Below are 27335 nucleotides of genomic sequence, written 5' to 3' on the forward strand. Positions count from 1 at the left end.
TCAGCCAATCCTATGGGGAGCTGAAGCTGGGAGAGCTCTTGGGGGTTGTCTCAAATTGAAACCAAGGGGCTGGGACCTCTGGACTGGTCATTGGATATGGGCTGCCTCGGGGAGGGAATGTAACCTTGGTGAGGTGGTCTCTTTCTACTAAAGGTAATTCCTGGGGAGGGACTCAGCCAGTGCACATTAGTGCTGAGGGTAGAAAGAGTAGTGGGGAAGGAGAGAAGTGCTATGAGCAGGGGGGAAATGAGTGTTCAGGAGTGGAAGCACAAGAACATAGCATATGGGCTGCTGGAAGGAGTTTAGCATGGCTGGGCTGTAACGGGAGGGGGCTGGGTAGATGTGAAAGAGGAAGCTGGAGAGGTTCACAGGGAAGTTAGTGAACCTTGTCCCAGAGCTTTGATGCGATGCTAAGGGCAAAGGAAACCACTCAACTGGTTCAAGCAGGACAGTGACAGCACCTTTTAGAATTTCAATTAAATCAACACAACGGCAGCATACAAGAGGATGGGTTGGCGCCCAGGGAAGGAAAGGAGGTGGGGAACCTTCTGGGAAGTTGTAGCAATGATGGAAGTGAGAGGCACAGGGTAATCTGGATCACAATCACTTCTAATTTTCATCTCCCATAATTCAATCAATGTGGGCCAAGTTCACGGTCATCTTTCCAGTGTCCCCATCAAACTAATATCATATACTGAGCTTACTGTTCACTAACTACCTTTTTCACACATGTGGCTGTTAAGCTAACTGCCTTTTTTACAATGATCTCTTTCCTGAATGAGCACATTTGGGTTAGTGAATCCAAATCCAACTTAATTTCATCTTGTTAGATTCAGGTCATTGCTCTAAACTGTTACAATACGAAAATAAAAGGGCGGGGTGGGGGACAGTTCCTGATTCTGTAATTTAAATTCATCAAATATCCACAACTGCAAAAATTTACTTAGAAAAATTCCATCATTTTATTGATAAAAATGATAAATGGAACAAGGCTGGGAACAGAGTACATTGGCATCCCATCATCAACTTGCCCAGGATTGACATCAATCTATAGTAGTTCAGGGTATCACCCTCAGCTATAGTTGCTGCTTCACTCAGTTGTCCTACAACCAGTCTCTGTTACTTTTAACTTGGCTAGAAGGATTGAGGCCAGCCTCTGCCAACTACCTTGCTGAAGGTCAGCAAACACCTAGTGGGCTGTGTTTCCCTAAACCACCTGTCAAAGAATGGTGTTGGTCTCTGCCTGAAGTGTTCTGAATGAGTCTCTACTGCCACCTTGTGATCCTTGCAAATCTTCTCAGTGCTTCTTAACTGTCTTAACAATCTATTCTTGTCTTGCTCCAAAGGGACATCTGCCTCACTGGCATGTGGTTTACAAAGCTCATCTTTTTTCTCCTCACACAATTCACAATGGAGTCTCCCTGGATCTAGCCTTCCAACACCCATTCTACATCATCCCTCAAAGATCATCAGCCACAGAGCAGTTAAAACTATGAAATTGGATGACACGAGGTTGCCATTTTGATATATCATTAACGGTCAGATATTGTCAAGAATATATGGTTTAACTGAATGCTCAATGTCTTGGAATGCTGGGTGGGATTCTTCAGAGTCTCTGTACATCATCCAGCTTCAGGACCCTTTAATTACACCAAATAAACTAAAAAAAAAGTTTATCAAGTGTCTGTTTTATGCCACAATGCTTACACCTGGTCCCTATATCCTTTAGGATTTTTAAATTAATGTACAAGACAAAGAAATAAACAGTCAAATGTAAGCAGTGTCAGAAAGCACAGGATGGAAATAGCACAAGGCCAGGGCACTAGGCTAAACTTGCAGAATTTGGGAAAGATATGGGGGAGGGACGGTAACTACTAGCAGAAGGAAGGAAGTACATGGCCAAAGGCATGGGTCTGAGACACCCTGGCATATCAGGAGAACAAAAAGTACTATACTTTGCTAAGGAAGCAACATAGGACATGAAAGAGAGGGAGGGAGGGAGGGAGGGAGAGAGAGAGAGAGAGAGAGAGAGAGAGAGAGAGAGAGAGAGAGAGAGAGAGAGAGAAGAGGAGAAGAGTCTGGGAGGTGAGTAGGGTTCTGTTCATGGAGGGTCTTGTATGTCCTAGTGGGAAAAATTGGCTTTTATTGTGAAAGAAAGGGGAATCTTTTAAGGAACTTAAAGTAGTAGAGTGATGTGATTAGACTTGCATTTGATAAACTTGTGGAGAATGGACTAAAGGGGTAGAACTTGTGTTGGCAAATGAGTGACAGCCATCTACACAAAAAATACAAAGTACTGACTGAATTGAGGTAGTGGCAGTGGTGATGGAAAAAAAGTACAAATTCAGGGCGGCAGAAAGGTGATTAGGCTCAGTATGGCAGGTGAGTACAGAGTGATGGCGCCATTCCTTAAATCAGGCAAACTGGAGAGAAGCAGGTTTGGGGAAGAAACTAAACATGTAATTTGCTATAAAACCATCAATAATGCTAAGGTGACATAGTCAAGTTCTTCCGAAGTTTCTCTCCCATTTTTTGCAATGAATTTCAACTTGATGATCAGAATTGGACATGGAGTGGTAGTTATCCAATTGTTTTGTACACATTCTAAAATAAAGATCTGTCAGCTATGTGTGTAAAAACTTCTCAGGTCCTCCTGTCTCAGGTGAAAGTATCTTCCAGCAGATCTGGAATCCAAATTTATTATCACTGTTATATCTTTTATATCAGTGTTATGATCTGCGGTGAGGAGTACATCACTGATTCTACCCACAATCTGGAAGGTCTGAGGTATATTTCTACAATGCCGATATTTCTGTTCCTCTCTCCATTTAGTCTTCACCTAAAAACTGGAAAGGACTAGACTCACACAATCCTTAGACAGCCTGTATTTTATTGCTAATACTTGGTTGTGAAAATTTGCATTTTAATAAGTCACCAACCTAAAAATCTCTGAAAAATCTTACCAGGAGTATTTAGCTTCTAACATTTTTATCACAAACTGAGGAGAACTTACAAATTCTCTCTTTGTATTGTGAAATTAGAGGTGAATTTCCTTCACCCTGTGCAAAGATTAGGCGAAAATCTACAGGAAAGATTTTGTAAATTCAAGTTATTCTGGAATGATGTAAAGTATACATCCACTTTGGAGATCATGTTATTCATGCTAGAGCTATTCGACCGACACTTTTCTTTTACTGTTTAGAGCACTCTCACCTCCAGGAACTGACTCTCTGTGGGCCGCACATGAAGTTTGATGAAGATCAGTGTGAGTGCGTCTGTAAAACATCCTGTCCTGGCAATCTCATTCAGCACCCAGAAAACTGCAGTTGCATTGAGTGCAGAGAGAGTCTGGAGAGCTGCTGCCAGAAGCACAAGATATTTCACCCAGACACCTGCAGGTGAATGGCTTTTTTGCTTTCACCTTAATGTGACTCATTGACATGTAATATAAATGCTATTTTGATTCAGTGGGATTCCTTATTAAGCCATTTTTTTTTCCAGTGCCCAAGCCTCTTTCTGTTAGTGAAACAGAGGTTTGGCAGCTAAAGTATAAGCAAGAGTATCCAGAGTGATGATTAATTGAGAAGACAAGAAAATCCTGCCTGCCATTGTTGGCTTATGGACCTTAAGCAGAAGCTAAATTGATGAGATTTAAACAATTATTTGTGGAGGGTTTTGGATCAGCGGACTCTTTGATTTAATCTCTCTCTCTTAATTTATGTCCATATATGTTTGTTTGTTGTTTTTTCTTTGAGGAAAGGGGTGTCACTGGATTTATATAGTAAGAAGTTTATTGATGAATAGAACAGTTAGAGGGAACTGAGTGCACTTTAATAGATTTTAAATCTATGTGGGATAACCATTCAGGATTTTATATTGACTTTTTAAATACATATCTGAAAAATTTACTTTGAAAACTAAATCAAATCAGAACAGAATTATTCCTTCGAATGCAGTCCTTGATTCTGAAGTTTCACGTTTATTTTCTTTTGCAACAGCTGTGAGGACAGATGCCCCTTTCACACCAGAACGTGTACAAATGCAAAACCAGCGTGTGCCAAGCATTGCCGCTTTCCTAAGGAAAAAAGGGCTGCTCATGGGCTCCACAGTCGAGAAAATCCTTGATTCAGCTTTGTTCCCAAGTTTCCCATCCTTGTCATTTTAAACAGCATGCTGCTTTGCCAAGTTGCTGTCACTGTTTTTTTTTCCAGGTATTAGAAAAAAATCCATTTTACATACTACCGCAGTGAATCCAGACCAACCTTCCATTAAACGCCAGCTGAGGATTTCCTGGCTTGCTGACAGATGTCTTCTAACTGAAGATGCCTCTGTACACCAAGGAATGGAGAGGAGGGAGTCTTGTAACCCCTTGTATTTGTTTGGTGAATGAAAAAGGTTTGGCCATCATGGAATGACAGGTGCCATGTGACTGATTACTCACAGCAGATGAGGCAATTCGCATAGCCTCAGAGTCCTTTGCTAATTGCAACTCTCTTGTGAATTATTCTGATTCTTTCTTATGCAGATTTTGATTTGTATGATCAGCACTGATTTTTCTGATTACTGTCCAGCTTGTAGTTTTGAGTTTACTGAACTACTGTCCGTTGTTTCATATTTAAGTGTATTTAAAGAAAATAAACATCATTATTCAAGCCATTGAATTTTGTGTGTTATTTAATATGCTGCCACTCTAAATTTTATGCTAAAGAAAAAAACCCTTTAAGGAAAGAAAGGAATTTAGAAGTGGGAGGTGTGGGGAGAGACATGTGCACAACAAAACTTGACACCAGTTTTGAAAAACCTAAGGAGTAGCTCTCAGAAGGTTTAAGATGCTACACGAGGTCAAATAAATGTGACCCAAGAATCAGCTGGAAACCGATCTTTCCTTTGAGATTCAATTCAGCTTGACCTGTCCCCATCCCATGGCTGAGGAGAGCCCACTGATGCCCCTGACAGCTTTTAGGGCCAAGTTTCTTTTGGCCACCTCTGGCTGCACGTGTCTGCACTCACTCAGATCAGTCTCATTCACATCTCAGTTCTCATGACCACCTAATTCTTCTCTCTTCCACTGCTAGCCAGGAGGGGAGCACAAGCCTTTTGCCTTGTTTTTTTCTCAAAAATACTCCCACAAATAATTTGTTGATGATGTAGACTTTACTGAAAATTTGGTATAACGGAATTTAGCAGCATTAGCAGAATTAAGTTATTTAGCAAGTAACTTAAAAATTGTTGCTTTCCTCAGCATCTTGCATAGATATATAGGCAGATAGATAGATAGATAGATAGATAGATAGATAGATAGATAGATAGATAGATAGATAGATAGGCAGGCAGGCAGATACAATCTGTTACAGCACTTATCATACACTTGTACATAGTTGTGTTTATGTTTATCTCCCCACTGCACTGCGACCTCTTTACAATCAGAAACTGCCCTGATTAAATTTGTATAACCCACACTTCTCAGGCCAGACTATGTGGAGCAGTACAATAACAAGGAGGAAGATGACAAATACAGCAAATAGTTTTGTTTCCCCTGCAGCCGCAAGATAAGACTGTTGGATCTTGGCCCAATCCCTACCCTCCCTGTATCAGGCTTCCTAAACAGTTCCTGAATTCTCCCTTTGTTCACTTAAGTTCTCCATGGCTTTGGGCCCTTTGCTCCTTTCCTGGCTTTAGTTCTCAGTTTCCTGGTGACACGGCTGATCTCAACTGGCCTGGCCATGGGACCAGTCCCCACTGTGCTGCCAATACCATTGCCTCATCATTTACTGGTATTGGCCCAGTCACTTCTCTTGTCACTGTTCCTCTTGCCCTCACTTTATGACCTTAATAGGCCTTCTTCCTTCTCAGTTTACTATTTGATTCTCAGGCTTCTGAAAGGTCTCGCGCACAATTTCGTGTCTTCAATGTATTAGCATTCAACTCCTTGCTTTGCCCCTTTAGTTTCTACCACTCTCCTCCTCCAGATTATTTGTTGAAGTTCCTTCCCTTGAGAACTGGGGCAGCAGACAGCCTGAGGGACACGCACAGTTAAAGGAGTTACTTCATTTATCCTTGACTGATAAAAAGAGAAACTGAATCCCCGACAAGGAGAAGACCTGAGTGTAAGGACAGGCTCTGCCACCTAATCGCATTATGAGGCTGAGCTACCTCATGGGGCCTCAGCTTCCTCACCTGTCAAATGTGGATGATAATCTCATCTCTCTGCACCTTAGAGTTGCCCATGTCACTTGAGTTACCGGAAGTGAAAGGAATTTGAAAAAATACAACGGTACTTTCCGAATGAAAGGGATTATCCTGAAGGAGAGACACATGACTGTGAATAACGTTCTTGGTGTATCCTGGATCTGCCCTAAACCAACTCAAACCATATTTTGATTGGTGGCTCTGACTTCCTAGTTGCCATTTAGATCGCAATACTAGTGAATTCTGGACTAGGACAAAACTATTTGCCATCTAGCTTTGCCCTTCTAACACCCCTCCCCCTGATTTTTTCCCAACCCCCAATAACCTCCAAGAGATTTGTACTTGGATTCCTGAGGCTGGGCCTGAGCTGGAATGGGGCTGGTCCTCAGGGTGGAGGTGGGGTAACTGGCCTATTGCCTTATTAGAATTCACTGGTCATTGTACAGGAATATTTATCATACTAATAGCTTTGGAATGTGGGCTGATAATTCTCAACTTGTTGCAAAATAAAAATATGTGAGAAGCCCCAAGAGCTTAAAGCAAACAATAAATGCCAGTGGTGCATAATATCCCTGATTATCTGAGCCACAAGGCCAGAATATATATTGATATGACAGCGCAGACCATAAATCTGTGACTAAAGCAGTGTGGTGGGAGGCCCATTAGAGATGGAAACAGCATAATAGTCACAGTTGGATGAGATTAAAATACGATGTGAGATACTTGATACAGGAGATGAACAAATAATCCATTTAAATGCTCCTAAGGGAAGCAATAGTTCAGTGAAAATTGTGAGCCTAATGGATTTGGTCATTTGGTCAACAAGAGGTAGATTTTGTCTAATTATAACCTGCAGTGTAAGAATGTGTTGCATATAGTAGGTGCCTAATAAAGAATTATTTAATAAATAATGAAGCATTGCATTGATTTTTGTGACCAGGGAATGGGAACTCATCTGCTGCTGGAATGCCCAAGATGAACTCCCCTTCTCCAGGGCCTCTCTCCATGTGGCTTTTCATCATTCAATATCTTGTGAGAGCTTTTTCACAGCACAGCCATTGGCTTTCAAGTGAAAAATTTCCAACAGGACATGCCCCAGTGCATAAGCACTTAGTAAGTTTCTGCTGTATCTCATTTACTGATGTCCCATTGGCCAAGCAGGTCACATGGCCAAGACCAGAGTTAGTGTGGGAGGGGATTAGACAAAGGGTGCGAATATTGGAAAGTGGTTCATTGAAGGGCACCAATGTGAATCTTTCACAGGCTGATTGCTGTCTCTAGCCACACATGGAGCCCTGTTAGCCTCTATTATTCTACAAGACCTGAATTCTGGTTCATGTCTTCCTGCCTCCACATAGAGAGTCCAGGACCTACATGGCTTTGGTCTGACTACCATTTTCATTTTGGTTCTGTTTCTGATACATGGAAGTATGTATGTATGTATATATGTATGTATGTGTGTATGTATTTATGTATGTATTTATTTTACCACAGCTATAACATTTTAATTTTCTCATTTATATTATATCTCTTATTTTTTCATTTAAAGCAGAATAAGGAGTGAGGCGTCTCAAAGTATTAATTGAAAATGTCATCTTGGCTGGAAGTCTGGCTCAACATCAAGTCCATTTTCCTTAAGTTCCTCTACCAGTTTTTTTTCCATTTTTTACGGGAAATGCCACACTTCTCCTTTCTGAACCTTTCCCCTGTATAATTATACAACGCTGTTCACTGGACAGTCAGTACCTGTCTCTGCACCTTGTTCATGTAATTGGAATGGTTTTACTCCCATCAGTTGCATAAACATCCTTTATTTCTACTAGCTAAACGCTAGTAGCAAGAAATAGTCTTTCCCTCCGAATTCCTGGTATTTCTCTTGTATTTCTCTTATGGCACTTGTCGCTTCCTACCTTTTATCATATATATTTACATATGCCTGAACTCTGTCTTGGTTCCTTGGGGGTAAAGCTCATGACAGATTTTCCTTGCCTTGAGCCTTGTATGTAAATAGCAGGCTCTCCATAAAACTGTGTTGCCTTCCCACTCCAACATTATCCAAGGCAACTAATTTACATATACGTTTATAATGAGCTGAATTTCAAGGGAAGGTGATATCCACATTTATTTTACACCTCCATTTATAGGTCATTTTATACTACAACTGGTACTGATTGCCCTCATATTTTATTAAGTGTAATCAGAATATACTACATATAAGTATTTTAGTCTACTTTCAGTGGTTTCCAAGAAAATTCTCTAAAGGCATTCCTTGATTCCATACATTTAGGCAGAACACTATACAGAGGTATCTCAGTTTTCGAACATAATCCGTTCTGGAAGACGATTCAAGTTCAGAAACGTTTGAAAACAGCCGACAGCTAGGCCTCAGGATCTTGCACTCAGCGGAAGCCGTGTGATATGTTTGACTTCATGTTCGAAAACCGAAGCCCTTACCTTATGGCATTTGTAAACCAAAATGTTTGTCAATGGAGATGTTCAAAAACCGAGGTACTACTATACTGTACTATAATTAGAATTATCCCTTATACCCTCTGGGAACCACTAAACTATTGTAAGCAGGAAGAGGGGTAGTGGATGAAGGTAAAGGGGATCAAATATATGGTGATGGAAAGAGAACTGACCCTGGGTGGTGAACACACCATGTGATATGTAGATGATGTAATACAGAATTGTACACCTGAAATCTATGTAACTTTACTAACAATTGTCACCCCAACAAACTTTAATTAAGAAAAAAGAATTATCCCCAGATTTATAGCTTAATTCTGCCGCTACAACTCTCTTTTGACTTTTAGAAAATAGCCTTTAATAGAGACCCTTGTTTAAGGTTTGACTAATTATAAATGGAGTTCTGCAACCACGTGAGATTGTGAACCATGTGCAGAATCATGATTTATTTGCCTTTTAATGTTCTGTGCCTAGTTCAGAGACTGGAAGATGAATGTTAAATGTTTTCAGACTTTGTTGGAACAGCCTGCAGTTTTCTCAACCCCCTTCCCCACAAAGACTCAGCAACAGTGTACCTTTATGAATATTTATTTATAAAGGTCAGCCTATTCTACAGTGTTTAAAACACAAAAAGTCTTTCCAGAAAAGTAGATCCCTTTATACTATTGGTAAAAGATTATAAAAGCTAGGAAAGATAAAAAGCTTTTAAAACATAGGGACTATGTTTAATAGTCCTTGTATTCCCTACAAAGCCTTTGATAGAGTAAGCACTCAGTAAATATTTGATGATAAAGATAAAAAAAATTTGTTCTGATTTGATAAAAGGATCACAGCTCTTAAAGGAGTATTGGCATTAAGATCTTAGAAGATTCACGGTAGAATTTCCAAAGTGTATTGTGATCAGAACTATGGAAGTGAGAAACCATGGGCTCAATAAATGAGGCTTACCACTCATTTATACCTTTCAGAATGTTTATCCACACTCTTTGTCTTAAAACCTCTTGCAAAAATGAAAAGAACAAATCAACGTTATACCATCTGTTAGTGTCGGTGTTATCTGTGAAGCCAACTTCAAATTATTTAGCTTGAATAAGTATCCCTGAGTCTTTGTCACCTTTATTCCCTGATGCTTCAACATTAACACAGAGCAGAGTATCTATTCCTACTTGTGCCTTACTCATTAAGATTAAGCCATGAATACACTTCAAATTCTCCAACCAAAGTGCTCTTTGAATTGTATCACTGCACTGTAATTTTTTTCAGGTACACTCTATGAAACATTTTTGATACATTTTATTGAGCATATAATGTGTGTCAGAGACCGTGTTGGTATTGGATAAAGAAATTCATTAATACAACTAAAACTTATTCAGTGTGTGTTACCAGGAACAAACCCTGCCTCAACTTATTATCTGGCTGAGAAGGCAGACATTTAACAAGTAAATACAATTGCCAGTTTTCAGGAAGAAGTTCATTGAGATTCCAAGAAGATACAAGTGTTTAAGGATCAGGTGGAGGAGGAAGGGGGACAGCAGCCAGGCAGACAACTTGAATATCACCTGATAAATGCTATACCAGCATATGGCCAAAGTACTATCAAAATACAAAAGAAGGAAGATTTAATTATCTCTGGAGGTTTGGGGAGGGCATCAGAAAGGAGCTGAAATCTTCAGGTTTTCTACAGGCTTAAAAGGGATGCTGAGTGATGGTGTTCAGGAAGGCATTTGTTCTGGAAAGTGTATGCAGGGCAGGGCTGGGAAACTCCAAGTACTGACTCTGAGGAGTGGATCAGACCTCTCCCACTGATTCATTACCGTCTTGGCTAAGCACGACCATAGCCAGTTGAACCAGTTTGAGTGGGAGTTGATATTTCAGGTCAGACCTCAGATTTTTTTTCTCCAGAGTGTATGGCTGCCAGATAAAATGCAAAATGCCCAGTTAAATTTGAATTTCAGATAAATGACAATTTTTCAGTAAAGTCCCCAATATTTGGAATATATATATATATATATATATATATATATATAATATTTATCTGAAATTCAAAATTAAAAAAAATTGATTTGATTTGTCTTTTTTTGGTATTTTCATTTGTTACATCAGGGAACCTTACCAGAGTGACAAGAACCGGCACGGTTCCATGGTGGCACAGATAATCAGAAACAAAACGCCACCATGACCCCGCCTTTCTGTAGCCTTCCCACTGAAGTCTCTCCAATTGGAATCAGGAGAGAACAGACACTGTTCTGTAGAAAAAGAGACGCTGTAACTAGGCAACAAAGGTTCAAACGCACCCGATCATTCAAAATATCCAGGTTTAGAAATGCGGTGCATTTTGGGAGTTGGTTTGCTAAGTTCGGATTCTCCTTCAAAGGCCACCAGACTACAACTCCCAGCAGCGCTAAAGGTTGCGAGGCACCCTGGGAGTTCTGGCTATATCCTCGGAAGGGCCCTGGCGGGCTGGTTGTGTAACAAGAGACCAGAGCCAATTTTGAGAGATTCGCGACATTAGGAATTCATATAAAAGATTAAAGCGAAGATTATGCTGTCAATCCAGAGACAACAAGTCTTCCAGAACACTGTGGAGACATGTGCCACTGGGTACTGCTTTCACATCCCACGTTAAAGGGTGGGGACTGAGTACCGTTCCTGCACGTGATCCTAGCGCCTCTTTATTATTGGCTCCTTCCGGGACGAGGCGCTCGGGCGCGGACGCCCGGGATTGGTGTTTCAGGGCAGGCGAGTGGGACTCTGGCTGCTGCCGCGGGAGGTCTGGACACTGGCGGCCATGGAACTCGCCGGTAAGTGTGCGTCTGCCCTCCCTGCGCTGGCACTCTCAGCCGCTTCCGGTTGGGACTGGACTGCCCCGCTGGGAGTGTGGCCGGCCACGAAGGGGGCAAAGCCGACCCGGTTTAAGGCTCGGAAGTCGGTGTCGAAGGTCTCCGGACTCTAGTAGGGCTGAGGATGCGCTGGGGCGGGTTCCGCGGACCCTAAGACGGGCGGGGCTCCGGGACACCCGGCCTCAGACCCCTGCCCACTCTCTGGCCACTTTCTTCTCTTTGGGCCTGTGAAGACCCCGCCTGACCGTAGCGGGGTCGTCCCTTCTTTGGCACTGGCGCTCCCCACTGTTCTCTCAATGAACGAAGTCAGGGCAGTGCCCAGCGGTTGGGTGGAAGCTCTGTTCTCTTGACCCCAAGCTCCCGCCGGATCTCCCTAAGGCTCTTCGGGAACCTCTGCTGCTAATGACTGTCCAGGGACTCATTGGCCCTGGTCGAGATTTTTGCAGCCATCGCGCATTTGCCACTTAAGTGGCTGGGTGGGGACCTTGGATAAATCGCTCAACTTGTCTGGCTTTTCGTTTGTAGAATGAGAAGTATTCACTAGATCTCTTAGCCTGTCTTTAACTTTACAATCTAAGATTCTGTGAATATGCTGTTTGTTGAGCTTTTACGCCATATAGATGTTGGACTGTAAGAACCTAATGGAAGTTGGCAAACTCCACACAGAACATTGCAGGTCGATGAAAAACTTTAAATGAATTCATTTGGTTTTTTACTTACTGTTTTCATTATTCATCTTTTTAATTGACTACAACTGGGAATTTGCGTTTAGGTGACAAACCAAAGTTAAGAAAATGTTAGTGAAGCCACTGAAAAGTAAAAACCTGAAGAATCTCAGTATTTGATAATATTGAACCTTAATCAGTAAATTCAGGTCAACGAACATTTATAGAGTATTTCTGAGAATATATTTAAAATATAGATGAGTTTGTTGGACAGAGTACATGTTAAGACTTTGTACCTGCAGTTAATTTGCATTTTCTGAGTCTGCAGGTGAAATTGGAAACTCAGACCTTTAGGATGGCTTCCCATTGTATAGTTGTTTCTGGAGGCATGGAAATCTCATTTTTAAAACTGAGGAAGGTTTCCAGTAGGTTTCTAAGACTTTAGCTTTAAAAGTCTAAGAATCTGTAACAATACTGAATATTGAGTTGGCATTTTGCATTCGTAAGGATGTAGGAGTCACCTGAGATGAACATTTCAGATGTAGAAAATGGCCCCAGATCCAGCCCATCTCTAGTTTAGTCTCATTCAGAAAGGCCTACATAACTGAAAGGTTAAGAAAATAAAGGAAGCACTTTGATTATCTTCTTCCTTGTATAAGGAAACAATGTGGCTGTCTGCATTATGTGCTACCAGTGACACTTGAAAAAGCTGCTCTCCAAAAGATGGCTCTAGCTGATCCAGCCCATCTCTAGTTTAGTCTCATTTAGAAAGCCCTACATAACTGAAAGCTTAAGAAAATAAAGGAAGCAGTTTGATTATCTTCTTCCTTGAATAAGGAAACAATGTGGCTGTCTGCAGTATGTGCTACCAGTGACACTTGAAAAAGCTGCTCTCCAAAAGACAGCTCTAGCTCCAGGTATATTTTACTATAAACCACAAAGTTAGTACTAACAAAACTTCATGAGATTCACTGAATCAGTGTCTAAGCTCTAGTGGGGTTGGCACACTTTTTCTGTAAAGAGCCCTGCATGTAATTATTGGAATGAACTGGTTTGTTAGCATGGCAAATTATTATATACTATGGTGTAACAAATGTATTTTTCAAAATTATATGTAGCAGTTTTTTTAAAGTAAGATTAAGATAAAAGGACATTATTAACTGTAGTTTTGTTATATGGCACATAGTAAACGCTAAGCAAGTAAATGTCAAATGAGTAAATTCAGATATACTTTGTTTTATTTCTCGGGGAAAAGCTAACCAATTTACATTAACATTAAAACAGTATTGATGTCTGTATTTGGAATATGGAATGTATTTTGCCTCAGAGCTGAGATCCTCTTTTACTCTCTCTTTCAGGTACTAGAGGATGCATATCTCAACTGGATTACTCTAAGGACTAATGCCTACACCATCTCAGCATGGCCTATCGAAGAGGAGGAGGGCATGGCCATCCTCGCTCAGCTACCCGCTACCGTGTTGGTCGTGGAAGTCTTTACACATTTAGAACCCGTACCCATAATATATGCATGGTGTCGGATTTTTTCTACCCGAATATGGGAGGCGTGGAAAGCCACATTTACCAGCTCTCTCAGTGCCTGATTGAAAGAGGACACAAGGTCATAATTGTCACCCATGCTTACGGAAATCGCAAAGGCATCCGTTACCTCACGAATGGCCTCAAAGTCTATTACTTGCCTCTGAAAGTCATGTACAACCAGTCTACAGCCACGACCCTGTTTCACAGTCTGCCATTGCTCAGGTACATATTTGTTCGGGAGAGAGTCACGATAATCCATTCACATAGTTCCTTTTCTGCCATGGCCCATGATGCCCTCTTCCACGCCAAGACAATGGGGCTCCAGACAGTCTTCACGGACCATTCCCTTTTTGGATTTGCTGATGTCAGCTCGGTGCTTACAAACAAGCTTCTAACTGTGTCTCTTTGTGACACAAACCACATAATTTGTGTCTCTTATACTAGTAAGGAAAACACTGTACTAAGAGCAGCACTGAATCCTGAAATAGTGTCCGTCATTCCTAATGCTGTAGATCCTACTGACTTCACTCCAGACCCATTTAGAAGGCATGATAGTATAATAACTATTGTTGTTGTCAGCAGACTTGTTTACAGAAAAGGTAATGAAATGATAGCTACAATTGCGCTGCACAGACTTTTCTTTCTTGTAGAAAGCTGTTGAATACTTGTATACAATGATTGTTTGGCTGTTTATTTTGTTTTATGGTTTTATGATTACTGTATTAAATATAGCAAAGAAAGATGGAATATTGTTTTATACTTCCAAAAAAATTTTTGAAACAATGGTGAATGGTGCCTCCCCACCAACCTTTGATGTTTTAATAGTGACTTAAAAACAGTAACCTGATGCCGTTTAGTAGATCAGAACTTTTTTTTATAGCATTTTATGGTTTTTTTTTTTTTCAAAGGAGGGCACAGCTCACAGTGGCCCATGCGGGGATTGAACCGCAACCTTGGTGTTAGTAGCACCACGCTCTAACCAACTGAGCTAACCAGCACCCCAAATCAGATCTTTTTAAAAGTTAAAACAGCCCTGCCCATGTAGTAAAAAGTATAGGGCCAAGCCCACCACCAATTTCTAATTGCGAAAGTAATGTCTTTTCTTTGCAGATGTATATATATATTTTTTATATATTTATATATTTATATTTTTATATAATATAAAGATTTTATTGGGGAAGGGGAACAGGACTTTATTGGGGAACAGTGTGTACTTCCAGGACTTTTTCCAAGTCAAGTTGTTGTCCTTTCAATCTTAGTAGTGGAGGGCGCAGCTCAGCTCCAGGTCCAGTTGCCATTGTTAGTTGCAGGGGGCACAGCCCACCATGCCTTGTGGGAGTCGAGGAGTCGAACTGGCAACCTTGTGGTTGAGAGCCCACTGGCCTATGTGGGAATCGAACCGGCGGCCTTTGGCTTTGGGAGCACGGAGCTCCAACCGCCTGAGCCACCAGGCCGGCCTCTTTGCAGATATTTTGAAAATGAAAAAAAGCACAAAGATGGAAACTAAAATCAACTATAACTGTATTCTTCAGGGATGACCATAATGAATATTTTAATTTATAGCTTTCCTGTTTTTTATGCATACCACTTGAAATCAGTTAGCTTGTTCTGCACATTACTGATTTGTATCTTGTATATTTCATTTAATCCTAGATAAGGCATCAGTAAAACATTGGTAGGTAAGTCATAAAGGAAAGAGAATAACATGGCTCAGAGTCCAGTCTTGGCTCTGTCTCATTTGTGTGATTGAGGATAAGCTACGTAACATCTCTTGAGTCTCAGTTTTTTCATTTGTGTAATTTGGGCAACAGTGGAAATCTTGTGAGGGTTCAGTGATGGTTCCTATAAACTACTTAGCCCAGTTTGTAGTTGATAAGTGTTCGCTCTTATCAGGGAGGATTTTTTTAGTACCTCTGCAGCACTTAATGGACACCACAGTAGAATTTGTAGAGCTTCATTTACTAAGCCTGAAACAGTCTGGTTATTCTAGACGAAGATGGTCTTCTGGATGCTATTTGAAAACCTGTCTAGTAATCATAATTAAAGTAGGGAATCATTCAAAAGATAATAAATAACCTCCCCTTAAGTATTTGAAATCAACTCAAAATATTAATGTGGACTGAATTGCCTATTGTTTAGGCCTGCAGGCTTAAGAGTACTGGTCCACTGATTCGAGCTGCATCATCTTTCTTGCACAATTACCTTCAAGAATCATCCTTTTCAATTGCCAATTTGGGTTTCCTTTAAATGGGGTGAGAGCCTAAGGGCGTGTGAAGTAATGTGCTGGACTTTTCATTTGTTTTTGATTTTATGCAGTGGTTTAAGACACTACTTTCCTTTATTGAATTCTTCAGACCGTTCAGCTTATTCTCATAGAAACTCATTTTGTCAGTTTCTGTGCTATGTAATTAAATTACCCAATTGGGTAACAAGGGCAACTGGCATCAAACAGGTTTATGGACAGCGCAGGTGATTTTTGGTAAGCGTGAGCTCGGTGGGATCAGAAGTGTACCTCAGTGTACTATACTGTGAGCTAAAATCCACTTTGGCCATGGGAATGGAGAGCCGTAGATGATCGGGCAGTCCACTTAGGCGGAGGTTGGTGAGGAAACTGCTACTGAACTGTTTTCTGGAGTAAAAGCAATGATGTGCTTCCATTCTTTTTTATTTTTATTTTTTGAGAGTTTTTATAAGAGTTTATTTGAGCCAAACTGATGACATATGCTGGGAGCAAGATCTCCAATGCTCCCTGTGCTTGCTTTCTTAAATCATGATATTAATCGACTGGCATTCTGTATTCTGAATCCCTTGGGATATTTGCTGATATGTTATTTGTTAGAAAATGTGCTTAAAATGTTTTTTAATCAAGTGTACCTTTGTGAGATAGCTAGCTGAGAAAGAGTATGATGTATGCATGGTTGAGGATCAGCAAAATTAACTACTTGTACAATGATTAAACCTGTACTTCATTAATTATAGTATTTTCACCAGCTGAGCTAACCAGCAACAGGGTAAAGGAACGGCCTTTCCTGTTCTCAATTCAATAATTTAACAAATACTTATCGAACCCTCTCTGTATGCCAGGCACCGTGCAAAAAGTAACATTCTGAGAAGGAACGCCACATCTGTAGCACAAAAGTGAGTAGTCGTATTAGTTACATTAATGGTCCGTTAAAGGTTAAGAAATTAATTTCCTTAGGAGGTGTTCATTTGGACCAGATATCAAAGGCCCACTGGAATGTATTAAGAGAATAAATCAAAATTCTTATCACCCAGGTTTCCTGGCTGGCTTCTTCCCTCCTCCCTCGAGCCTGTTTTGCTCAATCAGGGTTTTCCAGGGCTCCTGTGCGTGTGCAGGCATGCCCCACTTCTTGTGGTAGTGGTTGGTAATGGCAACTTACATTTATATTCTGCAGTTCATACAGCCTATTCATGGTACACTACCTCATTTGACCCTCCCAACAACTGTAGGGTAGATGTTCTCTGCATGTAACAGACAAACTTGAGTTTCAGAGAGGGTAAGTAACTCGCCCAGGTTACACAGTAAGTAACAGAGATGACAGAACTGAGTTCAGTCTTCTTGAGGTAAGGCCTCTCATTCCCTCCACCATTATCCTAGATATAGATTCAGAAGATTCTTTGAAATATTGTTAGACTGAGCTTTAAAAGCAGTTTGAATCAGGAATTTTCCTTGTCCATTTTGTGTGATTTGAGATGGGACGTCCTTTTGTATATTCTGTTGTGTTAGACTCTGTTTAGAGGCACTAGGACATTTTTTTGTGGAGGAAAAAACCCTTTATTTTTAGAATAGTATTACAGATAATTGACAATATCAATCAGTTCCATTTCTTATAAGGTACTTGTCAGGATTAAATGACATACTGCATTTAAAGTATATTGCCTGACAGTAAGTACTCAGTAAATGTTAGCTATTATCAGCAATTGTGATTATTTATATGTGTTGTTTTTTTTCATTTGGAGAATGGGTTTTTAATTAAGCTTTGTATTAGAAGGGAAAGAGAGGAAAGAAAGGAAAGAAATGAAATGAAACAATTATAGGAGACTAAATGTTAAGTCATTAAGCCACCTTGTGGTTTACCTAGAGATCCACTAGGTGGATTTAGTAATAGGCCTGAAACAAAGACCTGAAGAGAAGCCTTCATAATTCAGAAATGCCGCACGCGAATTTGTTTGCTAATACAATCATTTTGAAAATACTAGCAAAGTTCACCTAGTAAATCCTATTTTGAATTATTTAATAAAAATGATCTTGTATATACAGAGGGTGCCAAAAAATGTATACACATTTTAAGAAAGGAAAAACTATTAAATTTGTAATACTCAATACATACTGATAACAAAAGATGAATACAAGTCATGTGTATACATGTTTTTGGCACCCCCCTGTATATCTCCCACTACTGTTTTTATAATTGATCTGCCTATATTGGGGGAGATTGATAGACGTGTAATTGTGTGTGTGTGTGTGTATGTGTGCACATTTCTTAAAATTAAGAAACTACCTGGGTTATTTTACTTTTATTTTGAATGTGTACAATTTGTTAATGAGCTAAATTCCCAAGTAGTGTCAATATTGCTGTCACTTTGGATAGCCACTTCCAGACTAGTAGGGCATGATTTATTTTATTGATTTATGCTACCTGAGGTTGTATTTACATAGAAAAGTGTTTCATTGAAAAAAGGAACAAACATGCATCCTTTTGTTCTATGGCCTGTGATGGTCCGGCAGTTGAGATCCTGCCACTTTCATTTACTCTCCTTTAGGGAGAGTGGGCTATAGCAGGTTTGGATGGACCACTCTTTTAAATTTTACGAATACTGTGGCATTTACTACAAAATCCTCTGTACAAATTGCATTCTGTGTGTAGTGGAGGCAGCAGTTATACCCAGTTGCTTAGCCCTTTTCCTGTGGCAGGAAGTGGAATCATAGACTGGTAGAACTTTATAACTGAAAGAGACCTTGACTTTAGGTACATAGGTCTCTTCATTTTCTGTATCAGGAAATGAAGAGTTTCCTTTTTAAAAGGCTGGGACAAGACCTAGATCTCCAGCTAGCTGTCCTGTAGAAAATTTGAACTCAAAAGGTAGCTACCTCAAATACCATTTTTAGAAGTGGGTGATACATAAACGAAAGTGAATAACTTAAAGAACATTATGTTGAAATGAAAACAGAGTAGTCCACAAATTGGGTGTGTGGAAGGTAACAATGGATGTCAGTGTGTGTATCTTTAAGAATTGCAACTCTTGGGGGACGTCTGGCAGTTTGTGAATGATTCCACCCTCCCAGGAAAGGTTTAAGAGAATTAGTTTCTCTAGATAAGGAGGGCATAGCTAATACTTTTCAAAGTGAGTGGATTCTCAGTTCTGATGATTTTTTTTAAGTTTAAATATTAGTATCTCCAACATTCAACTTTATTTTCTATTTTCAGGGACCGATTTGCTTAGTGGTATAATTCCTGAACTCTGTCAGAAATACCCAGATTTAAATTTCATCATTGGAGGAGAGGGACCAAAGAGAATCATTTTGGAAGAAGTACGGGAAAGATACCAGCTACATGACAGGTATTGATAGATTGCATATTATCTTGGGTGAGAAAATATCAGTTACCTAAATTCAGTTTGGGCTCCATGCCCATGTTAAGTGGGCTGCTTCTCCTACATATACTTAATGTAAACATGTAATGCAAGGCCTATTTAAAAACATTTATATAAAATGGGAAACCCTAGTTAAAGAAGTCAATTTTTTCCATTAGCCCAATATTATTTGACTTTACAGGGCAGTGATTGGAGGCACCCTAGAAGGCACAAAAAACCAACTGCTTTGATTGGAAATGTTTGCAGATTTTTAAGGCATACTGAGTTGTGATTTGAATAGCATGGCCCAAATCATGTCAATTGCTCTGCACATGCAGATTCAAACATTTCTCTTTCTCAGTTACTTAGATAACATGTGAGGTGTGTGCCTGTGAAGAAGCAGTTTAAAAGGGACAGTTTCCTGTTTAGTAATGACACTTTAACATTTACTTGTCAAAGTGTATTAATATTTTCATTAAATGCAAACTAATTTTGGAAAAGATGAAATTTGATATGTGTGACGAAAGTCAGGAATATGTTAACTGAGTTTAACCAAACAGCTTTATAATCATTTAGATCAAAGTTTGGCAATATTAATCTTTTTTTTTTAATTTATTGGGGTGACAATTAGTAAAATTACATAGATTTCAGGTGTACAATTCTGTATTACATCATCTATAAATCCCATTGTGTGTTCACCACCCAGAGTCAGTTCTCCAATATTAATCTTTTGAGGTGGCAAACGTTAGAACCAGTAAGAAAGAATATAAGTATAATATGAATAGCACACTTGGCCTATAAATTATATTTCTTTTCTAGCATGAATTTTCACTTTCCTCTTCTCTCATTTTAAAAATCAGAGTGCGTCTCTTGGGAGCCTTAGAACACAAGGATGTTAGAAATGTCTTAGTTCAAGGACATATTTTTCTTAATACGTCCCTCACCGAAGCGTTCTGCATGGCAATTGTGGAAGCAGCCAGTTGTGGTTTACAGGTAAAAAGCTTTGAGGGCTTATATTGTGGGGGTTTCTGTAGTTGTATTTTGAAAACTAACCAGACACATTCCCTAATAATTTTTACATTGGTTTTGCTTATTTTCTCTTGTGATACGAGTTATGCTGGATTGTGTATTCTTTTTTTTTTTTCTTTTTAAGGTTGTAAGTACCAAGGTTGGTGGAATTCCTGAAGTACTTCCAGAAAATCTTATTATTTTATGTGAGCCTTCTGTAAAATCTTTGTGTGAGGGACTGGAAAAAGCTATTTCCCAACTGAAGTCAGGAACATTGCCAGCTCCAGAAAATATCCATAACATAGTAAAGACTTTCTACACCTGGAGGAATGTTGCCGAGAGAACTGAAAAAGTATGTCATGTGCCAAGAAAAGGGTATTTGAAGATTGTGTCTGAATTCCTGATTCACGTATACGTTTGCTTTTCCTTATACAGGTTTACCATTTCTGTTCTATTGCTTAAGCTTATGAAGTCTCTTCCAAATGAAAAGAAGAGCACTAATGGATTACTTTTGGTATATGCTAGACTTTAAGTTTCCAGTCAAATCATTGGATTTGACATCTGAAAACAGTAGTGATGCAGTCTAGACCTTTCATTAAACGGGGCATAAAGAAGTTACAGAATTTTCTAGAAGCCACAACCATTAGAGGCAAAATTAATATTAAAACCTACTGTTGGACATTTTCTTGAGGCTGTTTGTAATTCTAAAGTGTGTAGGTCTATTAGAAAATAACGGTTTTACTTAAACTCTGATTGCAGAAACTTTGTAACTTGTTAGTATTTAATTCAGGCTACTTTCTAAAACTCTTGTGTCACTTTTGCTAACTGCTGTGATTTTCTACAGGAAAAGGATTTTTGCATCTTTTGGCTGATTGAGAACCTAAGTTAGAATTCAAAATGCACATGACAAATGTCGGAAATATGATCACAAATAAAAAGCAGCAATAGAGAATTTCCGAAAGGACAGGTACAGGAAATAGATTAATAACCTTAGGTGGGAGAATATGGTTGTGGGAAATGCTTTCTGGTTTCGAGTTAGGGACTTCATTTATTCTACTCAGTTTCGTCCGTCCTTTGTTTAAGTACTTTCGTTACTTCGTCTGCCTCATGCCTTTTATTACCATGTAAACAAGCTGGATGGAAACACCCTGCTTCTTAGTACAGTGGTACCTCGGTTTTCGAACGTCTCCATTGATGAACATTTCAGTTTACGAATGCCGTAAGTTTTATGAATCTATGGTATCATTAGATAGTAAAATTTATGCTAAATTTGCAGACTTAGGGGTTGATTTTAAAGGTCTGGAATGGATTAATCCATTTTGCATTACTTTCTATGGGGAAACCACATCTCCGTTTTCGAAGTTTTCAGAACTCGAATGGTCTTCTGGAATGGATTACGTTCGAAAACTGAGGTACCACTGTATATAGAAATTGAGAACCAGACAGTCAGTCAGTTGGGAACATGGAGAAGATAGTTTAGACTAGTGCTTTATGCTATCATTGTAGTCAGTGGAGCACCTAGTTTCTAGCCTGAAGATGGAGCTGTGTAAACAGAATAGCTGTTTCCTGCAAGGCTTTCTTACTTGGTTTAAATTGTAAATTCCTGTACGTAAGATGAACCCATATTTGAATATAAGTGCAAAAATTGTCATATCCATTTTCCATTGAACTGTACAATATTTGAGTTAAACACTTTTGACTGAAATGTCTCTGAGACACTCACCTTCTAGAAGTTTTACAGTATCTCCACCCATATGAAATAACTACCTTTTCCTGGGTTTCCTTTGAAGTTGGAGTGTAGCATTGATTACCTGCTAGGAGTACATGTCAGAGTCACCCAGGTATCCTTTTCAGGATCTGTTCATTCCATCTTTGTGTACCCGACCTCTTCAGCCACTGCCTAGATTCTAATATGACTTTTAGGAGCGGAGGTGGCATTTGGGAATGGTTGGCAGGGCTATTTGGTCAGACTGGTTTTTTCAGTGATACTCCACTCTACCCCGTTTCCCCAAAAATAAGACCTAGCCGGACCATCAGCTGTAATGTGTCTTTTGGAGCAAAAATTAATGTAAGACCCGGTCTTATTTTACTATACTATAAGACCCGGTATTATCTAACATAATATAATATGAGACCTGGTCTTACATTAATTTTTGCTCCAAAAGACACATTAGAGCTGGTGGTTCAGCTGGGTCTTATTTGCGGGGAAACAGTATTGAGAAGCACTGCTCTGTAACTTGTAGCTTCGCCTTCTGGATCGACATGTAAACCTCAGAAGTCTGAGCCATTGTAGATAGTAAGTTTGGAACAAAGAACTCTGTTTTTTTTTGTCAACATATGTTAAAGGAGCTAATTAGGATTTTTTTAAACCATGACTTTTGTTTAAGGTCTTGCTTGAAGTAATAGTAAAAATCTGTATTTTTTTTCTATTTTATATTCTGTGGTGATTTATAGTATACATTCAGAAAAAAGTCCTTGTCTGTAGTGGATTGTCATGCCTATCAGTCTCTTCATAGTAGTAAATTCCTTTGTCATTTAAGGTCAAAATTTGATTGACACAGAAATAAAGGTGGACACGCAGGTCAGTTTTAGTTGCTCTTTTAATTCTACCTGTCCCACACAGGACACCTCGATTCCTTTCAACTTCTCCTTCTTAGTTTGTGCTATTTAGAAACTTGAACAAGTTGGGATTCGCCTGTCTTAGCATAATTGTCAACATACTTTTGATTCAGAGGTATTCCAGATGTCCTCAAGGTGAAGCCCTGATGAAAATATCCTGTATCTTTCAAAGGCCATTGGCTTTTAGGACTTACACTGCACGTCATAAGTTTCTTGAGTTCAAAAGGAGATGGTTTCCAGATCTGATACGTGAGAAGCACAAGTAATGCTCAAATGAATTTAAAAAATTAATGTTGGCTCATTTTATGTGTTCAGAATAAGAATGTTTAAAGATCTTTGTGTTTTCCTCATATTTCTGAGCTTAGTGCCTAGCAGTGCTGTAAGAAGCAAGCCACCTACTATCAATTCTCAGCAATAAACTTTGTTTTCTTTGCCAGTGTTTGACCTGTGCCCGCCACGAAGATTTCCCCCGTTTCTTTTCCCTCTTATTTGGAATCCGTGAAATGTTTCTGTACATTCTCAGCCTCCGTGCTCAGCAACACAGCTTCACGTGGCTGTGGAAAGAAGAGCTGCTCTGTACCCAGAAAGAATCACACTAGCTTGTCACTCTCTGATTGTGGTTGATGTCTGCCAGGTAGCGCGGTGAGGGCTTCTCCGCCGAGTCAAGGAACCTTAGAAGGCCTGTTCTGCTTCAGGGAGTCACTGCTGAATTAAACATGGCCTTGACAGAGGCGACCCGAAGAACGGTTCCAACTTCTCAGGACTTTAGAATTCTCATAGTTGGTTAAAAGTGATGGTGGTCCCTAGGAGACAGGACCCGTGGCATGTTCGTCTGTGTATGGCATGGCGTCTAGCCTGGTGTTTTGTCCATGATAAGCACTGCATGAGTGTTGAATCAGAAGGCAGTCATTTTGTAATGAATTTCATAAGCCGCATCGTTCCCTATAAGAACAACGAGATTTAAGCGACTTCTGTTTACATCTGTAAAACATTCCTGGTCGTTGCTTATTGTGGGTCAGAGTGCTCATTCTCGGCCTCTCTCCTGCCAGGTGTACGACCGGGTGGCAGGAGAAGCTGTGTTACCGATGGACAGACGACTGGACAGACTCATCTCTCACTGTGGCCCAGTAACAGGCTGCATTTTTGCTTTGTTGGCCGTATTCAACTTTCTCTTCCTCATTTTCTTGAGATGGATGACTCCAGATTCTGTCATTGACGTTGCAATAGATGCCACAGGGCCAAAGGGTGCCTGGACTCATCAATATCCTTACAGTAAAAAACGGGGTGACAATAATGAGATATGTAAAATCAGGTAGAAGGAAGCCTCGATTGGAAGTTTTTAAACATTTGTAATCATTCTATTAAGACTATTGAAAATAACCTTGCTCTTTCTTTTTTTTTTAAAGTTAATTTAGTAAGTTATGCTACCTCTATATCATTCAATGTTTTATTTTGAGGAAAGAGAAAAACTTATGCAATTCCTGAGTGTAGAAACTCCTTGCACTTATTTAAAATTTAAAAGAGAACATTTAAGCCACTCAGGTATGACCTTTCTCAGACTACTGAAATCCCTCTAGCAGAGGTGTTTTCACATTATGTTTTGGGAGCTTTGGGTGCTGAAGGGCCAAATGTATTCTGGACATTGTTTTGGCCAATGTTAAGTGTTCTATCATTAACTAGATAGTCACCCGATGTTTACAAGTCACATTCTTGGACATTTATCATGTATACTCAGTGTTATATGTAATCAGCAGGTTTCGTGAGTAAAAAGGTCCGTCACTTACCAGCGTGTTTTAAGCCCCTACTATGTGGAGAACACTGAGCTAGATACTTCCTGCCGTGAAGGACCAGGGTACATTCGCTGTTTATCATTCAAATGGCTCACTTCACTGCAATCACAGTTGACACGAAATGGTGAAATATCCAACATGCCAAAAATGCTCATGCTTTTAATACCAGGAAACAATTGCCCGCGTGCTCCGGGTACTTCTTTGAGTCTGTTGTATGCATTCTTCTAGGTGGAGCCTACATCTTCAGTTGTGTTGATGAAAATGCCGTTTGCTTTTTAATTACTAGGGACCGATATCACTGTTGATGAGATTGCAGAGAAAAACCCTCCACCTCTTTCAGTGTATGATTTAGTCCTCTGTAAATGCCTTTGTGTTTTCCGAACAGAATGTATCAGGTATGCCATCTCAAAGTCAGATGCTACCCTGTTCCTTTGAGAGAAGTCACTTCCCTTCACTTGTGGCCTAGCTGATGTCTGATAAGTATTGTCAGTGTGCAAAAGTCTTTACCCCCAGGATATTTTGTTTCTAGCGAATTGAATCTGAAAATTTTAGGAACACAAGTCTCTTCGTGGATGGATGTGTTGTTAACTGTACTTGTTGTCCAGAGCCATGGGTTTTTGAACCCCAAATTATCCACATGGTGTGTCTTATTATGGGACTCCTTAGAATAAATTTTTGTGATAAAGGAATGAAATCAAAAGAATGAGGCACGTGTGGGTGCACTAGATAGATTCTGCCAGTATTGTGATTCTGTACAGGATTTTTTTTAATGACGATATTTACAAAACTTGTTAAAAAGTATCTTAACATGCCTGGTAACTGGTTGCCACTGATATAGAAGAAATATATTTGTGTTTCCTACTAAAACACAGATGCAAGTGTGCAATTTTTAAAGTCTAGAAATTAAGGGTTCTTTAGTTAAAGAATAATGGACTGACCCAAACCATTAAATCTTTTTGGGATTTTTTATGCAAAGAAACTGATTTATGTAAATATGGAATAAACAGTGCCAATATTCATGATAAAGTGTGATCTGTAACATTTGGTTTTATTTAATCAGTAATTTTTAAAAGCATACTACTATTTTTTCTTACCTTTTTATTTCTTGGAAATTTTTCAGAATTGTCACTTGATTATTGTCATTTATTTCAGATGGAAATAGGATTTAAAGTTCTTGCATGTAAAATATGTAATTTGCGAATTATTTTTCTTTTAACAAATGGAAGTAAATTTGCTTGTTCTAGTAAGTCTTAATTTTAGACTTCCCAGATACCTTAATTGTAACTATCAGTGTTGCACTGGTCAATATGTGGAAGCATATTGTTCTACCCTGCTACTTACAGTTATTTGAAAGTGATCTTGCAGTGATGAAGAGTTTATGAAAAATATATTGTATTTCTTTTGATGTTACAAAAAGTAGCACATGTAAAACTGATCTATGAAAACATGCTACATGTCCAAAAATAAAGACCAAAATGACATTTTGACAATTTTCTGAGTTTGTCTTTTTTTATGAACAGCACTCCCCCTGCGTCCCTCCCTTGCACGCTTTCTTTTTCAGTGCAATTTGATGTGTTGATTGGTCTGTTAGTAAAACAGGAAGTATCCTTCTATTGATGAATCCCTCTGTCATCTTTTCTTTCTAGAGTGCTTCTCTCTTTTACTCATGGAATAGCGAGTTCAATTGTGCCTTTGTTTCCTGATCCAAACAAATTCTTGTTTTGTACTGTGCTAGAGTTACTGCATGAGACAAGTGAATACATCTATTAACTGTTGTGTATGTGAAGTATGTAATTACACTTTATCTCGTGAGCTATTTTAAGAGAAATTTGAATTTTGATTTCCTTTACAGAAACCGAGCTTCTCCCACCCCTTTTGTTGGAAGCAGCAGAAAGAATCACCTACATTGGTATGTTCCGATTTCTTTTTTGCTTTTTTTTTAAGATTTTTTTTTGGGGGGGAAGGGGAAAAGGACTTTATTGGGGAACAGTGTGTGCTTCCGGGACTTTTTCCAAGTCAAGTTGTTGTCCTTTTCAATCTTAGTTGTGGAAGGCACAGCTCAGCTCCAGGTCCAGTCGCCGTTGTTAGTTCCATGGGGCACAGCCCAGGGAATCAAACCAGCAATCTTGTGGTTGAGAGCCGGCCCTCCAGCCAACTGAGCCACCCGGGAGCTGAGAGGAAGCTCACTGACTTCATTCTAGTTGTGGAGGGCGCAGCTCGCTGGCCCATGTGGGAATTGAACCGGCAGCCCCATTGCCAAGAGCTTGTGCTCCAACCAGCTGAGCCACCCGTCCGCCCTGTTCTGATTTCTTACACCGAAACTTGTTTATGGCAAAGTCAAGGTATCATGGATCTGTGTTCACTTTTTAAAATTTATTTATTTTTTATTTTAAGGGTTTTATAAAATATAGCTAATACACAATATTATATTAGTTTCACGTGTACATTGTAGTTATTTAACAGTACCCACCTGGCAATGTAGATAGTTATTACCATATTATTGATTATATTCCCTATGCTAAAGAAGTGATCACCATAAGTCCAGCAACCATCTGACACTGTACACGCTGTCACAGTATTAGTGACTATATTTCCTATGCTGTACGTTACATCACCATGAC

General features: G+C 39.5%; 2 protein-coding genes across 5 annotated transcripts in view; both read left to right on the top strand.

The window, feature by feature from the left end:
* The window catches only part of VEGFD (vascular endothelial growth factor D), a 33000-nt gene extending 28341 nt beyond the window's left edge, over positions 1–4659 (top strand). For 2 of the 3 annotated variants that reach the window (XM_081043606.1, XM_081043605.1), the window contains 2 exons: positions 3203–3398; positions 3999–4659. In XM_081043606.1, coding sequence (XP_080899732.1) covers positions 3203–3398; positions 3999–4125 — 323 coding nt within the window. In that variant the 3' untranslated portion in view covers positions 4126–4659. The remainder of the gene's footprint in view (positions 1–3202; positions 3399–3998) is intronic. The other variant, XM_081043607.1, reaches the window with a different exon arrangement.
* A 6465-nt stretch (positions 4660–11124) lies between these two features.
* On the top strand, positions 11125–26203 carry PIGA (phosphatidylinositol glycan anchor biosynthesis class A). 2 transcript variants are annotated; one of them, XR_013992996.1, is made up of 7 exons: positions 11350–11459; positions 13522–14301; positions 19153–19285; positions 20158–20290; positions 20451–20657; positions 21150–21272; positions 23974–26199. XR_013992996.1 is itself a non-coding variant. In XM_081043914.1 (6 exons), exons 2-6 carry the CDS (start codon positions 13584–13586, stop codon positions 24238–24240), a joined length of 1458 nt encoding a protein of 485 aa, XP_080900040.1. In that variant the 5' UTR covers positions 11125–11459; positions 13522–13583; the 3' UTR covers positions 24241–26203. The 2 variants fall into 2 exon arrangements, 1 of the variants encoding a protein (XP_080900040.1); XM_081043914.1 differs by lacking the exon at positions 21150–21272 and having other exon boundaries at positions 11125–11459; positions 23974–26203.
* Positions 26204–27335: the final 1132 nt, after the last annotated feature.

The sequence above is a fragment of the Rhinolophus hipposideros genome (genome assembly GCF_964194185.1).
Source record: "Rhinolophus hipposideros genome assembly, chromosome: X".
NCBI classification, from domain to species: domain Eukaryota; kingdom Metazoa; phylum Chordata; class Mammalia; order Chiroptera; family Rhinolophidae; genus Rhinolophus; species Rhinolophus hipposideros.

What these genes read in the sequence shown, in the direction of transcription:
- PIGA (XM_081043914.1), top strand. Translation starts at nt 13,584, where the DNA reads ATGGCCTATCGAAGAGGAGGAGGGCATGGCCATCCTCGCTCAGCTACC. An exon ending in AGATACCAGCTACATGACAG is followed by an intron (nt 19,286 to 20,157) that starts GTATTGATAGAT and finishes TTTAAAAATCAG; the next exon opens with AGTGCGTCTCTTGGGAGCCT. An exon ending in TTGCCGAGAGAACTGAAAAA is followed by an intron (nt 20,658 to 23,973) that starts GTATGTCATGTG and finishes CTCTCCTGCCAG; the next exon opens with GTGTACGACCGGGTGGCAGG.